At 41.7% G+C, this 15,596-nt stretch overlaps 2 protein-coding genes across 3 annotated transcripts; both read right to left on the reverse strand.

Moving 5' to 3' along the window:
• Window positions 1-463: 463 nt before the first annotated feature.
• LOC105663792 (uncharacterized) lies at window positions 464-2,077 on the reverse strand. Its single transcript, XM_012295138.2, has one exon. The coding sequence runs from the start codon at window positions 2,075-2,077 to the stop codon at window positions 464-466; it is 1,614 nt and encodes a 537-aa protein (XP_012150528.2).
• A 248-nt stretch (window positions 2,078-2,325) lies between these two features.
• LOC105663800 (uncharacterized) lies at window positions 2,326-5,516 on the reverse strand. 2 transcript variants are annotated; one of them, XM_076540314.1, is made up of 3 exons: window positions 4,457-5,516; window positions 4,239-4,379; window positions 2,326-4,116 (listed from the first exon to the last, which is right to left on the reverse strand). In XM_076540314.1, the coding sequence occupies exon 3, from the start codon at window positions 4,068-4,070 to the stop codon at window positions 2,394-2,396; it is 1,677 nt and encodes a 558-aa protein (XP_076396429.1). In that variant the 5' UTR covers window positions 4,071-4,116; window positions 4,239-4,379; window positions 4,457-5,516; the 3' UTR covers window positions 2,326-2,393. The 2 variants fall into 2 exon arrangements, with proteins under 2 accessions (XP_076396429.1, XP_076396430.1); XM_076540315.1 differs by having other exon boundaries at window positions 2,326-4,113; window positions 4,239-5,516.
• Window positions 5,517-15,596: the final 10,080 nt, after the last annotated feature.

Consider the following 15,596-nt stretch of genomic DNA (forward strand, 5'->3'; position numbering starts at 1 on the left):
CCCTCCTCTCTTATATCATACTCCACATATACCACTATGTCGTCCGCATACTGTAGAATCTTAGCTCCCAACTCCCTTATTCCTACAACAATTCCTGTAGTATACAAATTATATAGCAATGGACTTAAGACCGACTCTTGAGGCAAGCATCTCCTCAGTTTCATTGCTTTACTCCCCCCATCATATCTCATAAAATTTACTTCTCTATCACTAATCCAATCTCTTAAATACCCTCTCATCCTCCCCGGACACTCCATTTCTTCTAGATATTCCCCTAATCTTCTATGATTTACCATGTCATATGCTGCTTTTACATCAATAAAAGCAGCTACCACCTCTTTCCCTTTCCCCCATTCCTCCTTAATATTACACGTTAAAATATTAATATTATCCATAGTGGATCTTCCTTTCCTAAACCCATTCTGATTTTTATCTAATTTACCCGCCCTCTCAGCCCAATCTCTCAGCCTTTCATTAACCATTTTTTCCATAATTTAACCCTTGTTTCCTTCCATCTTGTCGGTACCCTTCCATTCCTCCACACCTCATTAAACAACTCTAATAGATTCTTTCTCCATCCTTTAGTCAATTTTTTAATAATTCCAAACTCAATCCCATCCTCTCCTGGGGCTGTTTTCAATTTCACGACCCTAATTGCCCTTTCCAACTCACCCTCACTAAACTCTCTACTGTATCTCCCCTCCATATCACTCCCTATCCTATTTCTAATATTCTTTTCCCTTACCTCTATCCTCTCTCTCTCCGTTCCATCCCTATCCTCCTGTGTTATTATAATATCTTCTTCTCCATCCACTCCACACATCCTAATAATCCTATCAGTCTCCTCACTTTCTAATTTAACCCTCTCACTCTTGTTCATTCCATCACCACCCGACCTATCAATACACTTTAACAGAGCCTTTACCCTTTTCCATAAGATTCCTATATTAGTACTATGCCTAATTCCCTTTATAAACTCCTCCCAGGATTCTTTTTTCTTAGCTTTTACTACTTCCTCCATTCTTTTATTTGCCTCTATCATTCTGTTCCAATTTACCTCATTTGGCTTCTTCCTCATCATTATCGTAGCCTTTCTTCTCTCCTCTTTTACTCTCTCACATTCCGCATCCCACCAAATCTTTCTTCTTTCTTTCCTATTCTTTCCCCCCCTTTTCCTTCCATTCTCCTCATTTCTTCTTCTGTTTTCGTCTCCTCTCCGCCCCTTTACACATTCCTGTAACCCTTCTTGCAACAGTTTTGTAAAACTGTCACATTTTTGGTCTATATTCATCTCCCTTCCAATTATCCTATTCACTTGGTCTTCTGTCCCCAAAAGCCATTTCAAAAATTCAGCTTGATCAATTTTCCTACTACTGAACCTTCTCGTACTTTTCTCCTCCCCCATCTCCATTGTTTCCTCTTCCCATTCTATCTTTATTAGTTGATGGTCTGACCCCATGGTCTCCCCTGTTTCAACAATTTCCATTTTCATTCCTATATTCCCATTCGCAATTATCAAATCTAAATTTGACGGTCTCTGATCCGCCCTGCCAATCCTTGACATTGTCCCGTAATTCAGAACCACTAACTCATTTTCTTCTAACACCTCCTCCAAAGCTTCTCCAGCCACATCATTTTCCTCATAATTCCACACCATATTCTTTGCATTCCAATCCCCAAGAAACACTCTTCTCTCTCCTATTATCCCTCTCCCAAAAACCTTCCTCCATATCCCCTTATCCCCTCTGCCAGATGGTCTTCTATACCCTATCACAAATTCCACTTCTCCTTCTTTCATCCTAACCATCACAGACATGGTTTCCATCCCACCTTCGTTTATACTATTACTACCCCCAATCCTAGCCTCTATACCATCCCTAATCAGCACAATTATACCCCCTCCTCTCAATTCTCCCCCTGAATCCCTTCTAAAGGACTGCCATCCATTTATCCTAAGACAGTCTTCAGGACACAGCCAACTTTCGACAATTGCCATCATATCATAATCCTCTCCCACCCTCCTAACTTCATCTATTTTATTCCTCACACTCCTAGCATTCCAAAGCGCTATCCTCATATCTTATTTAAACAATCCAACATCAAACATTTCATACTCCTCATACTTCCCACCATCGCAACAATCACATACATTTCTAATTCTCTCAAAAATAATACCTCTACCATATCTGATTCATTTCGTTTCGCATTAGCGTTTACAAAACACTTTATCATCCACTGAACATTTCCATAATACCACACACATACCAATACTATTTTCATACCCTTAATGTCTCTAAAACAAAGTCTATTCCACATATCTCTCTCTTTTCTCTTTCTTATCACTTACACTTACACTTTGAGTTTTATTATAGCTCTCTAACCACACTGTTTATTTATATGTTCACAAATTTCCTCGCCACCTCTTCATATCCTTTCCATAGCTTCTCTTTTTCCTCCTTTCTTGACCTCTCTCTTTCTTCCCCTTCCCATTCTTCCCTACTCATATATTTCACATTGTCTGGAACATTTATGTTACCATTACCCTTTCTTGACTCTTCCTCTTCCTCCTCCTTCTCCTTCTGAACCTCTTCCTTCTTCTCTCCTTTACCAAACAAGTATTTCCTCACCATCTCCTCATATTTCTCTTGTTCCAGCCTTTTCTCCTCTGCCTTCTTCTTCTCTCTCGCGATCTTCCTTCTAGTTCTTTCCTCAGTCTTTGGGTCTATATACATTAAAAAATTCGGAGTTCTTATCTCATTCCAGTCCTCATCCGGATCTGGAGCTACTTCTTTACTAGCCCTGTATTTTCTTGCCTTTACTTCTTCAGCAAAGGTCACTTTTAGTCCTCTTTCCTCCACAAGCTTAACCAATTCCTCAATTAGCTCATCATCCGCTTTCTTTTTCATTGCCTCAATTTCTTGCATGGCCATTTTCTTTGCCTCCCTAATAGCCTTCCTTTCCCTCTCTCGTCTCCATACATCTGTTACAATTTTATATTCATCGTATTCCGCTTTTCCTTCCGGTTCCTCACCCACTAGATCATGCGGGAACGGTATCCTTCTTCTGCAAGTGATACCCCCCTCTCCTCTCACACCGACTTCCTCCATACCTCGCGCTTGCCCTTCCTCCTGTAATATCTCGAAACTGTTATTAACCTCTATTCCTTGTCTTTCGCCCTCATCTCTCTTTCCTCCCCACCTTGCTCCTCTATCCGTCTCGTTCCTTTCTCCTCTCCTTACCACCTCAGCCCATCCAGACGCATTGCCTAGTCCAGAATTCTTCCCCTTATTATTTCCTTCCTCAGTTCTCACTCCCATATTAACTCTCTCCTTCAGGTTGACACCCTTAGCGTTTGCAAATCCTTTTCTAATATTCTCTACCTCGTCCCACATTGGGACCTCTTTTCCTTCCCACATTTCTATTACCTTCCTCTTCGTCAGCCTCGGGAAATCTCTACTTTCGTTCACTTCTCCCATATCATCCTCCATTCTTATCCCCTCTATTCCTGCTGCTCTTTCCACAATGCTCCTTGCAGTTTCAAAAGCCACGTTTTTGTACGCCATTACCTTCTTTATGGCAAATTCTTTCTGGTATACCCAGCAACTTTTTGCAAAAGCCTCGTGATTTCCCTTGCAATTCACACATTTCTCAATTTTTTCGCACACCCCATGTTTTTCTTCCCCACATCTTCCACAGAGCGGTTTTCTCAATTTACAGAACTTCTGTGTATGACCAAACTTCCAACACACATAGCACTGTTTAACTCTCTCAATATATGGCCATATCTTTACTCCTACATGTCCCTGCCCAATCAACAGCGTTGTAGGCAACTTGTCTCCTTTAAACACTATTAACAGTGGCTCCTCTTCATCATCTCGTCTTCCCCTTCTTCCCTCTATCACTGGACCTCTTCTCAATTTCTCCAGCACGAAATGTCCCTGCCCTGGCATGGCTTCATTCTTCAACTCCTCCATTGTTCCCGGCCACTCTCTTATGACGCCTTTTCTAAATCTCATCCTTTCCGGGATGAAAGCTCCAACATACCCCTCTCTCTTCTGCCCCTCTTCCATGACCTTATTTGCTTCTTCTCTTCTCTTAAAGGTTACTTCTGCCCTACTAAAACCAATCATTTTAATGCCTTCCACCTTTGCCCCTGTGCCTTGCACGTACCTATATATTTTCATCATATTCAATTTCTTACTTTTTCTTACACTGTTATTTTTTAAAAAAAGGCCTACCACAAATTCTTTTCCACAAAAGTCCTCCTCGTATCTAATCCCACCACGCTCTGTCCTTCTTTCCTCCACACTTCCGTTCCCTTTCCTATTCGACTCTGTGTTTCGCCACGTGCTCTTCGCACCTATTCTTTCTTCAGACTTCTGTAAATTATATTTTTCATTATCATTAAGGATTCTCGAATCTATAACACTAGGTTTGTTTCCCTGTATATCTTTACCCTTTTCAGCTTTTCTCTGCTGTTCTTCTAAGATTTCTTCACACTTATCGCAATCTTATCGCTTTCTCTTACCCACGCCGTCAAAATGGACGATTTCCGCGTCCTTTTTCAGTATTTCCATTTTCGCACACTCTTCTTCCAGCGGCGCCACCGTCTCCAGTTTTACCAACTGTTTCCGTTCCTCACCTCTGTTCCCTATTTCCATTATTTCCTTCTTTTCTTCTCTCTGCCATTCTTCTCCCCCCTTTGTAATTCCACTTTCCTCTTCACTATCCTCTAATTTCGACTCCTTTTTCTCCTTTTTCCTCAACTCTTCTTCTTCACTGCTTACATCTCTCACCCTCTTTCTTTCTCCTATATTTCTCTTTGTCAATTTTCTTTCCTTGTTTTCCTCGTCTAAGACTTTATCTTTCTCACTCACACAATCTTCTACTTCCTCTCTGTCCATTTCCTCAATTTTCTTATTGCACAGCCCCAATGTAGCTAAAACCTCCTCTTCATCCTCTTTTAGGAATTCCATATCCCAGTTCTCCAATTTTTCTACATCTTCCACCAACACTTTTTCATTTTTCTCGCATATATCTTTTATATCACAGACTTCCTTTGTCATCTTTTCTTCATTTTCACCCATTTTATCTTCAATATTATCTACTTTCGTTTCTTCCATCGTACTATTTCCTGCGCCTCTAGGGCCACCAAAAAATTATTACCTTCACCTCCGCCTCACTTATACACTTGTTTTTTAGCGTCCAGTCGCGCACAACAAAAAACTTTATCCCCCGCCTACCACGTGGGTATACGGGGGAGATGATAAACCTCCAAATTTCTCCTCTCCCCACTTCCTATTCCAAACTTAATTATACAAAACTTCACCCCTTCCTCCACTCCTTTCTCTGTGCCTTATATAACTAATAAAAAAAACTTTAAATCCAAAAAAAACTTCTAAATTATCAGCGCTCGGCAAAACCCGTCCTACCTAACCGACGCCATCTTTTTCGTCCGTACTCTTAAGGTTCTATCCTAAACGATCGAGGCGCCCTCATAGAGTGCATGGAGTGATGCCCACTTGGACGCCGACCGATTGGACGCGTCCCGATTCGACGCGTTCCAATTCGAAGCGGTGCCGATTGGACGCGGTCCAATTCAAAGCAGAGCTTATAGAACCTAACCTAACCTAATCTAACAGCTTCGAATTGGGACGCGTCCAATCGGCACCGCTTCGAATTGGAACGCGTCGAATCGGGACCGTCCAATCGGGACGCGTCCAATCGGTCGGCGTCCAAGTGGGACACCCCCGAGTGCATGTATGTATGTATTTTATTTTCTTCCACCAGAAGAGGGCGCTTGGCCTCGACCGAGGCTCAATTTTCAGCGTGCAGCGCCCTCACACTCACGCATCCGCACAACTCGCATACCATCTACTCTTAACACTTCTATCTTATCAATGCTTATACTATGTCCCGCCTCTTTCGTTATAATCTTATTCCACATTTTTTTAACCACCCCCCAATTAGTCATAAAGGCTTCGCTTCTCCCATTTTCTTATTCTCAAAAAAATCAGACTCTTCGTTTAAATTGCACCCTCTCATCCTTCTTATAAAACCCTCTCTCTCTCTCTCATACTTTTCGCACACCCAAAGTACATGGTTAATATCTTCAATCCGGTCACACCTATCACAGTAAGGATCATTTATCATACATTTTCTAAAAAGCGACCAATTTAAATTGTAGTGATTGGCCCTTAATCTATTAAGCGCACATAAAGTACTCCTTTCAACCTCCCCCATCACCCTAAACCATGGAAACTCATTTTCTACATTATTCCACCTCGATTCAAAGTATAGTCTTCCTTTAAACTCCCCCTGTCTCAAATGACTGTCTACCGATCTTCTCCATCCCCTCTCTCTCACCACCCTCTTAAAATCCTTAATCGTAAACTTTACCCAGTAATCCGCATCCCCCCTGGTGGCCTCCTTAGCCATTCCGTCAGCTCTCTCATTCCCCTCAATACCTACATGCGCAGGTATCCACGCAATACCCAACCTACCAGCCTCTCTATCTCCCCCTCTACATTGGTAATTCCTAATCTTTATCTTATTTCTGATATCATCTATCACATCTCCTCCGTCCCAACCTCCATTCTCTAACATCAACTTTTTAACGGTGCTCAGGGAATCCGTCATAATTAATACATTCTCCCCCCCGAATCTCTCCCCTGCCACCTCTATTGCCCTTCCCACCGCCAACATTTCTATAGTGTATACGGAACACTGGCTAGGTGCCGTAAAACTCTCTTCCTCCCACTCATCCTTTCCCAACCTCACCACAACGGCTCCTCCGCCACTTTTTAACCGACTTCGAAAAAGGAGGAGGTTACTCAATTCGATCAGTATTTTTTATTATTATTATTATTATTATTATTATTATTATTTTCTATGTGTGCCCGCCGATTACGCCTAACTGGATGGACCGATCGGAACGAAACCTTTTGCATCTGGTAGGTTCTGACTCCCCATTGGTACCATTATCAAAAAATTTTTCATTTTTTAATTGCAAAGTATTGTTATTGCAAAAAAACCGGCAACTTTTGAAATAAACTTTTCTCGATTTTAGTGCGCTTTTAATATCTTATCACGGACATGATTCTGAACAATTTTGTTCATATACAAATTTCGCGCAAAGCTTTAGTTTTCGAGATATTAGCGAAAAATTGTTGAAAAGTTTTGAAATCAACTTTGGACGATTTTAATGTCCTTTTAATATGTTATCAGGGGCACGATTCTGAACAACTTTTTCCTTATCCGCAATTAAGGGGAAGCTTTAGTTTTCGAGTTATTAGCGAAAAACTATTGTTTCTAATACAGTATTCACTCCGTAAATATTAGTTTTGCCGGTCTCGATTGTACATTTACGGTAGAGATCCTACATTCTTTGTAGTGTGCCGAACGTAGAAAGAGACAGCCATACAAAAGACAAAGAGGGATAGAGTTTCGAGCGTTCGGCAAACATGAAAGACTCGTGCGTGTTGTGTCTTTTAAATTTAAAAATTAAAATTCTTTATTTTTGGTTTTTCGTCAATGGAACTTTTACCATCGTATTTGTCTCGTTTTTCTGATTAAAATGACACCAAACACGATATGATTACGATCGTAATTACTTATGTAACAACAAGCCATAAAAGTTTAGGATGTAACATTTACGGTAGAGGTGCGAATTCCTTCTAAAGGCTTGCTATACAAGTAATTATGATTTTAATTATACCGTGTTTGGTACCATTTTAATCAGAAAAACGAGACGAATACGATAATCAAAGCTTCATTGATGAAACCTCAAAAATAAAGAATTTTGATTTTTGAATTTAAAAGACAGAAGACGCACGAGTGTTTCATGTTTGCCGAACGCGTCAACCTTCTGCTTCTCTTTCTTTTCTATTCGCCGTCCTTTTTTATGTTAAAAACTTTAATCACTCGTTACATACACAATTGTTAACGTAATTATATCATGTTTGGTGTCATTTTAATCAGGAAATCTAGACAAATACAACAGTAAAAGTTTCATGAAAAAATAGTAAGAAATAAGAAAGTTACAATCTTTTCCTTTGCTTGCATTAGGATGTGTCTCACCGATATTCGATCCTCGTCGTTTCGGCGACCGATCGTGTTTGATTCTTGACTGATTTCGAGGCGGATCCCCCAGTAGTAGGGATACAATTTTAACATTTACGGTAGAGATCTTTTTAACATTTAGGGAATGAATACTGTATATTGAATTCTACGTATGCCTCCGTGCCTCTGGTGGTGTATGAGTCAACATGCAATCGCCGATTTTATTTACCAATTTTACAATTAATAAAAAAAAAAAATTGAAAAACGAATATCCATGTTGTCTTTTACTTAATTATGTTCATGGCATTTACGCGGACAAAAAAAAAGCCCGGAAGAACTGTCTCACAGTATCCTATAAAATTCTCCCCATTCCACTAAAAAGCGTGAAATAAAATAATTTTAAGAAAAAAAATGCACCGACTTCGAAATGCACTAAAAAGTATAAAATAATTTCTATTTCATTCAATCATACAATTACGTCACAGATATGAATGAAACCTATTTACTCGTTAGGTAGTGTATTAAATACATTTCAACCTTTTCGGAGGCGGCGCAAAATTAAAAATACCTCAGTAAACGTTGCTGCCAATAATCAGTTAATTGTGGTATGGCGTATTGGAAATTAATAAATCCTGAGAAAAAATACGAACCATTATAGATATATTTGGTACTATACGTAAATGTAACGACTGCATCTTCATTTCGCAACGTTTCTGATATAAATGAAATTGAATCGACTTCGTTCGCATGTGGAAGCCATAGATATAAGAACCTATAAACGGAGCCCACGACGTAGGAATTACCAAATTTGCGGCAGATCGGCTCTATGTTTATAGAATATGCGGCGATCGAGTCTTTCCGTCGCATACACTATGAATCTAGATAGACCATAGTTCCATTCTATACGCACTAACACCTACTTCGCGGCGTGCTGTCGAGTTATATGTATAGAAAAAAAAATAGCTATACAAGCTTTGCCTATGTTCGGCTGTGCAAAGGTTGACATGTTCAAGAAAATCTTTTAATTTTGCGCCGCCCCCGAAAAGATTGAAATGTATTTAATATACTACCTAACGAGTAAATAGATTTCATTCATATCTGTTACGTAATTGTATGATTGAATGAAATAGAAATTACTTCATTAGGAAATAGAAATTATTTTATACTTTTTAGTGCATTTCGAAGTCGGTGTATTTTTTTTCTTAAAATTATTTTATCTTACCTCCTCTTCCTCCAGCTTTTGTATCTCCCACAGTCCCATATTGCATTGATCCTCCGTTGTTACTCCCTTCGCTAAACTCCTAACCTTTCTCCACATCTCTGCTATGTTTCCCTTATGTTTAATGCTTTTAATAAACTCCTCCCATGCCTCCTTTTTCTTTCTTCCTATTACCGTTTTCATTCTTCCCTTTACCTCTATCAGTTTATTCCAATTCTCCTCTGTCCGTCTCCTGCCCATCTCCTTAGTTGCCCTTCTTCTTTCTTCCTTCAACTCCTCACACTCGCTATCCCACCATGGTTGTCTTTTAATTTTTTTCCTTTTCCCATTCCCATTCCTACCATTCCTTCCATTCCCACTCATTTCCTCTTCTCCATTCCTCCCTCTATTGCTCCCCCTTACGCCCTTATAGCTTCCTTCTATACCTTCTACCATCAACCCAACCACTTCTCTACATTTCACCTCTATTCCCCTATCTGATCCTGCAATTCTCACTACTTCCTCCTCTTTTCTAATCATCCACTTCAAAAATTCCGTCTTATCTATCTTCTCTACCCTGTATCTTTTACTGCTTCCTCTCTCCTCCACTATCCCCATTTCCTTCTTCCTTTTAAACTCTATTACCTGATGATCCGACCCTAGTGTCTCTCCCGTCTCCCTTGCTTGGAACTCCAACGCCCACCCCGATGGTACAATTACCAGATCCAAATTTGACGCTACCTGGTCCGGCCTGCCTATTCTCGACAAAGTTCCAAAATTCACCACTACCATCTCCTCCTCATCCAGCACCTCCTTCAATACTTCCCCCGCCACATCCTCACTTACACAATTCCAACTCCTGCTTTTCGCATTAAAATCTCCTACAAAAATCCTTCTTCTCCCAGATCTCCCCCCCCCCCCCCCCCCCCCGAACAACCTTCTGCAATCTTCCCTGTTGATCTCCACCCCTGGTCTCCTATAAACTAATATCACTTCCAAACCCCCCTCCCCAGTCTCTACTTTTACACACATATTCTCCCACTTATTGTCATTTGCCAGATACACTTCTGCCCTCTTTACTTTGACATTTTCCTTAACCATTATACATAAACCCCCCCCCCCCCCCCCTCTGTTTTCCTCCTCTCCGTCCTTTCTAATTATTTGCCATCCCGGTATCCTAAAAGGATCCTCCTCCCTTAACCACGTCTCCGTTACCGCCAGCAAATCAAAATCCTCCAACAACCTCCTGATTTTCTCCCTTTTATTCCTCACGCTTCTCGCATTCCATATCCCACACCTCATTCCTTTATTCTCTCGCTTTCAAGAAACATCCTCCCCCTTTACACTTCTTCCACCTTCCATCTCATCCCCCCTCCTCATGTTCTCCATGCCTACTTCCACTTCCCTCCTGATATCTGACTTTTTTAAAAAAAAGTCTTTTCATATTCAAAACCTACCCCTCGCTCACACGCACACATCGTCATCACCCATCCATACCACATCATACATCTTACATCATACCCAAACCTTGTTAACAAAGATACACAAAACAAACATACGCGACAATAGCCATCGGAACGAAAACGCAAAAATAATACTATCAAAAACAAGAAATAAAAATAAAAATACAAATAAAAATAAAAATAAACATAAAAATAGGAACCTTCCGTTGATTTTCGCTTCTTTACAGTCTTTTCACTTTGTACCATTTTTCCTCTTTGGTCCAATAATACTTGATCTTATACCCCGCAGGGCATTTATCCGACTTAATCTTACCGCACTTACTTACTACCCCAAGTACGAAAAAACTCCTTCTACACTGCCACTTTCCAAAGTCTATATATGTCTCTATACATTTTTTTTTTCCACTTTTAACCTTAATCTCCCTTTCCTCTTTTACCGTCCTCCTTTCTCGACTACTCTCTCTAGTTCCTATTACACTTAACATTAACTTGCTTCCCCACTCCTGTCCCTTTCCCTTTTTCTCCTGTCTATATACTTTTCCCTCACTACACTTATTCTTCTCCATCCTCACCCATCTTCCCTTGGTGATCCTCTTCTTCTCTTCTTTCTTTTCCCTCCGTACTCTCTTCTTCCTGCCCTTTATCCGTTTCCTCTGCCTCCTTACAACTCTCCCTCACCTTCTTCCAATCGATGATTGCCAGACTTCTCTCCTTTTCCTCCCTTTCCCTTCTTTTCTTTAATTCCTCTCTTTCTCTCTCTGCTCTCCTTTGCAGTCGTTCCCTCGTTCTTTGGTCTACTGTTATTTCAAATGGGGGTGTCGTTACCGCGTTCCAGTCCTCCTCTGGATCTGGGCGCACTGTCCTCCTTGCTCTGTATTTGCCCGCTCTCATTATTTGTTCCAGCTTCCCCTCCAAGTTCTTCTCCTGCAACATCTTAATGACATCTTCTAGAATTTCCTCCTCCTTTCTCTTCTCCAATTGCATCAACCATTCCCTATTTGCATGTTTTTCCCTTCTAATCCTTCTCCTCTCCCTCTCCATTTCATCCTTATTCAAAGCAAGTTCGAGCTTCTCATACTCGCACTCGCCCTCCGGTTCCTCGCCCACCATATACCTGGGTAGCGGAATCTTCTCTAGCAACTCTATCTTCCCCTCCTTCTTCTGCCTCTCTGTTTTCTCCTTACATTCGAGACAGATAAAACGGTTACCCAACACTACGCCCTCTACACTGTCCTTATAGCACGCCGGCTTCAAACCGCGTTCTACTTGTCTCCATTCGCCCTCTCCGTTTTCCGTTCCCTTCTTCTCATTACCTCCTCCCACTGTACTTCTACTTTCACCTCCACTCGCTCCTATCTCTTCCTGCCCCCAATCTTCACTTCTCAACCCCTCTTCTCTTCCTTCTTCCGCTCCTCTTCTCGCGATCTCGCTAAAAGTCGCCCTCTTCCCCTCCTCCTGTCTCATTCCTTCTCTCCTGCCTCAGTATTCTCATCATCTCCAATTCCTTCTGTATTGGGACCTCCATTTTTTCCCAAACCTTCCTCTTCTCTTTGGCCGCCAACATCGGGAAGTCCCCATTACTCGCTGCAAATTCTTCGACACCTCCTGTCCTGTCCCACTCGGTATCCCCCGCCGACCTGGCCATAATCCTCCTCGCCGTCTCAAACTCCACGTTTCTATAGGCCATGACTTTTCTAATAGCCGCCTCTCTCTGCCACACCCAGCACCTCCTTGCCAACGAGCCGTGTTCGCCCCCACAGTTCACACATTTAGCCTTCTTATCGCAGTCCCCATGGTACTCTTCCCCACAAACCAAACACTTCCTTTTTTCTTCTTTACACTGTGCCTGGTAATGCCCATACCTAAAGCACCTAAAGCACTGCTTAACCTGTTCCACGTACGGCTCAATTCTGATTCCAACATGTTCTTGCCCTATCAAAAGTCTCGTAGGCAAAACCCCTCCCTTAAATGTTATCAGAATCGTTCTCAAAGGAACGTAAACCGCTTTACCATCCACTATTCGCCTCTTCGTCATCCTCTCCAATGTGTATTCTCCTTGCCCCGGCATGGCCTCTTCTCTCAACTCCTCCACAGAGTCCTCCCACTCATGTATGATGCCCCTCCTGAAAGCCTCTTCTTGGTAAGAATGTCCCTACGTTCCCCTCTCCTCTGCCGTATTTCTCCAACAACTTGTTGGCCTCCGTCCTCTTCTTTGTTGACAACTCTGCCTTACTAAAATTAATCATGCGAATTGTATGGATCTTTACTCCTACCCCTTGTACTAACCTATATATTTTAATGAGATTGTTCCGCTTTGTTGGTCTCATATTACCCCTCCCCTTATTAGCCATTTGCCCTTTATTCCTCAGCACTACGCACACCACATATTCTTCCCGATCCACATCCTCCTCATAAAAACCCGTTTCCCATTCCCTATTTTTTCCCCTCACATCATCCCTGTCTCTTTTCTCGATTACTTTTGTAATCTTCTCCGCCACGTGGTCCTGCTTTCCGCCATTGTCTTTGTCCCTTTTTTCCCCACATTCGCTTACCCCCGTGTTCTTAATCGCAACATTGTCTTTACTTAGCCTACTTATTCCCTTATCCCCATAATATTCTAGGTTTTTAATACCTTCAGTGTCCTCGCACTTTTCTTTGTCCTTCCTTCTTTCGTCTACACACTTCTCGTTCGCTTCTATCGTCCTACACTTACCACGTTCACTTTCACAATGGCCGATCGCATCAGCGTCTCTTTTCGCTTCATCACGCCACCGCTTCCCTTTCTCGGGCGCCACTGTCACCCTCGTGTCCATTGCTACCAACCTGTCTTCTACCATTCCCCTAGCCGTCTCCTGTTCTCTGCTCCCATTGGCCGATATCTCACTATCCACGCCACCTTCATTACTCTTAATTTCCCTGATTCTCTTCTTCTCCTTGCCGCCTAAACCATCCTGCTGTTCCTCTTCCATATCCCTGTCTCTACTCCTCTTCCTACACTCCTCCGTTTCCATTTTCTCTTCTCGCCTTTCTCCTACCCTTTTTTCTCTACTTCTTTCCTCCTCCTATTCTTTCATTGACGCGCTAATTACCACGTCTTCCTCTTCCGCCAAATATTCTAGCGCCCAGTTCTTCTTCAACTCTTCTATCACTACTTTTTCGCCTTCTCCCTCTATCTTCTCCTCCGTAGCTTTACCTTCTTCCCTTTTCATCTCACCTCCATCCTCCTCTTCACTTTCTCGTTCCCTACTGCTCATCCTTTCCCTTTCCGCACATTTCCTTCTTCTCTCTCTACTCCTTACTCTCTTCTCTACTCGCCCCCCCTTCGCCTTCTCCTCACCTTCTATCTTTCCCCCGGTTCTAGGCCAACCAGGGGAAGCCTTTATTTTCATACACCTTTTACTCAACTATTTGTTGTCCTCTCACCTTCCTTTATATGTCAGATCAATTATCCAACTTTACCACCTCCCTTGCTCCTCCCCTTATCCTCGTCAACTCAAAAAAAACGCAAAATAATACAAAAAACTTAGGCACGTCGGCAATCACTCTCCTCATACCATCGTCGCCATCTTGCCAACCCAGAAGAGGGCTTTTGGTCTCAACTGAGACACAATTTGCCCGTACATCAATGTTACATTACATCACTGGCTATGTGCAGCGCCCTCACACCACATTCACTCACCCTAACATAGTAGTAACGCCATCTATTGTTAATAACATCAGTCTTATATATGTCTATATTGCCACTCATATTAAATCTTATAATTTTATCCCGCATTTTTTTAAAAAGCCTCCAATCAGTCTCAGAGGTTTCGCTCCGCCCATCTCCTCGCTTGTATAAAAGTCATTTTCCTCGCCGCTCAGCTTGCACGCCCTCATCCTCCTCACAAAACCTTCCCTCTCTCTCCCATACTTCTCACACATCCACAGTACATGATTAATATTACCATCTTTTCTAATAATATGCCAAACCGGAATTAGAAAAACATCCTCCACTCTTAACCACGTTTCCGTGATTGCCAACACATCGAAAGACTCCCCCACTCTCCTTATCTCCTCTCTTTTATTCCTTACACTCCTCGCGTTCCACACTCCGCACTTCATCTCCCTCTCAGAGCATTTTTCCGCTTAAGAGGGGCCCTTTTCCACCGCCTCTTTCCTAAACACTCTCTCATACCTCCCATGTGTATCCTCTCCATCGCACACCCATACCTCCATTCCTTTCTCACTCTCACACATCCATCCCCGGACGCTGCACTCGTCCAACGCCTGTTCTTATCTACTAAATATCTTACATAGCTTAGCCCCGTTATACATTTATACAAAAATATACCCCTCACCCAGTGTAAATCCTTATACCCTAACCTACTAACTCTGAAATATACCTTTCTTAAGTAAAACAATATAAAAAAATATCCCTCCACATCGGAGTTCGTTATCTCCAAATCAGTCAACATACCTAACCTATCCTTAACTAAATTATTCTCTCTGGTAATATAAAAATAGCTTTGATCTCGCATACATAACGTAAATATCATTACTCTTCTTTGGTACATTTTACACACAGATATGTTTCCTTATCTCTACTTTCCTTATCTAATAGGTTTACTGTCCTTATGCAGTCCTTCATTTCTTGGTTACATAATAAAAAACAAAAATAATACTGGTGATCATAGAAACTTACATCGAATTTGGAAAAAAATAAAAAGCAAAAAATCGTGCTATATTTAGCTTTTGCAATTGACGCATCTAAGGCACTCATTCTATCATTAGGTTCCTTTGTCTTCCTATTAACTTTCATATACCATCCCACTTTTGGGACACTTTTCACCGCTAAACTGCTTTCTCTTGCATCTTTATCCCCCACACCTAGGACC

This window comes from Megachile rotundata, chromosome 15 (assembly GCF_050947335.1).
Source record: "Megachile rotundata isolate GNS110a chromosome 15, iyMegRotu1, whole genome shotgun sequence".
In the NCBI taxonomy this organism is placed as follows: Eukaryota; Metazoa; Arthropoda; class Insecta; order Hymenoptera; family Megachilidae; genus Megachile; species Megachile rotundata.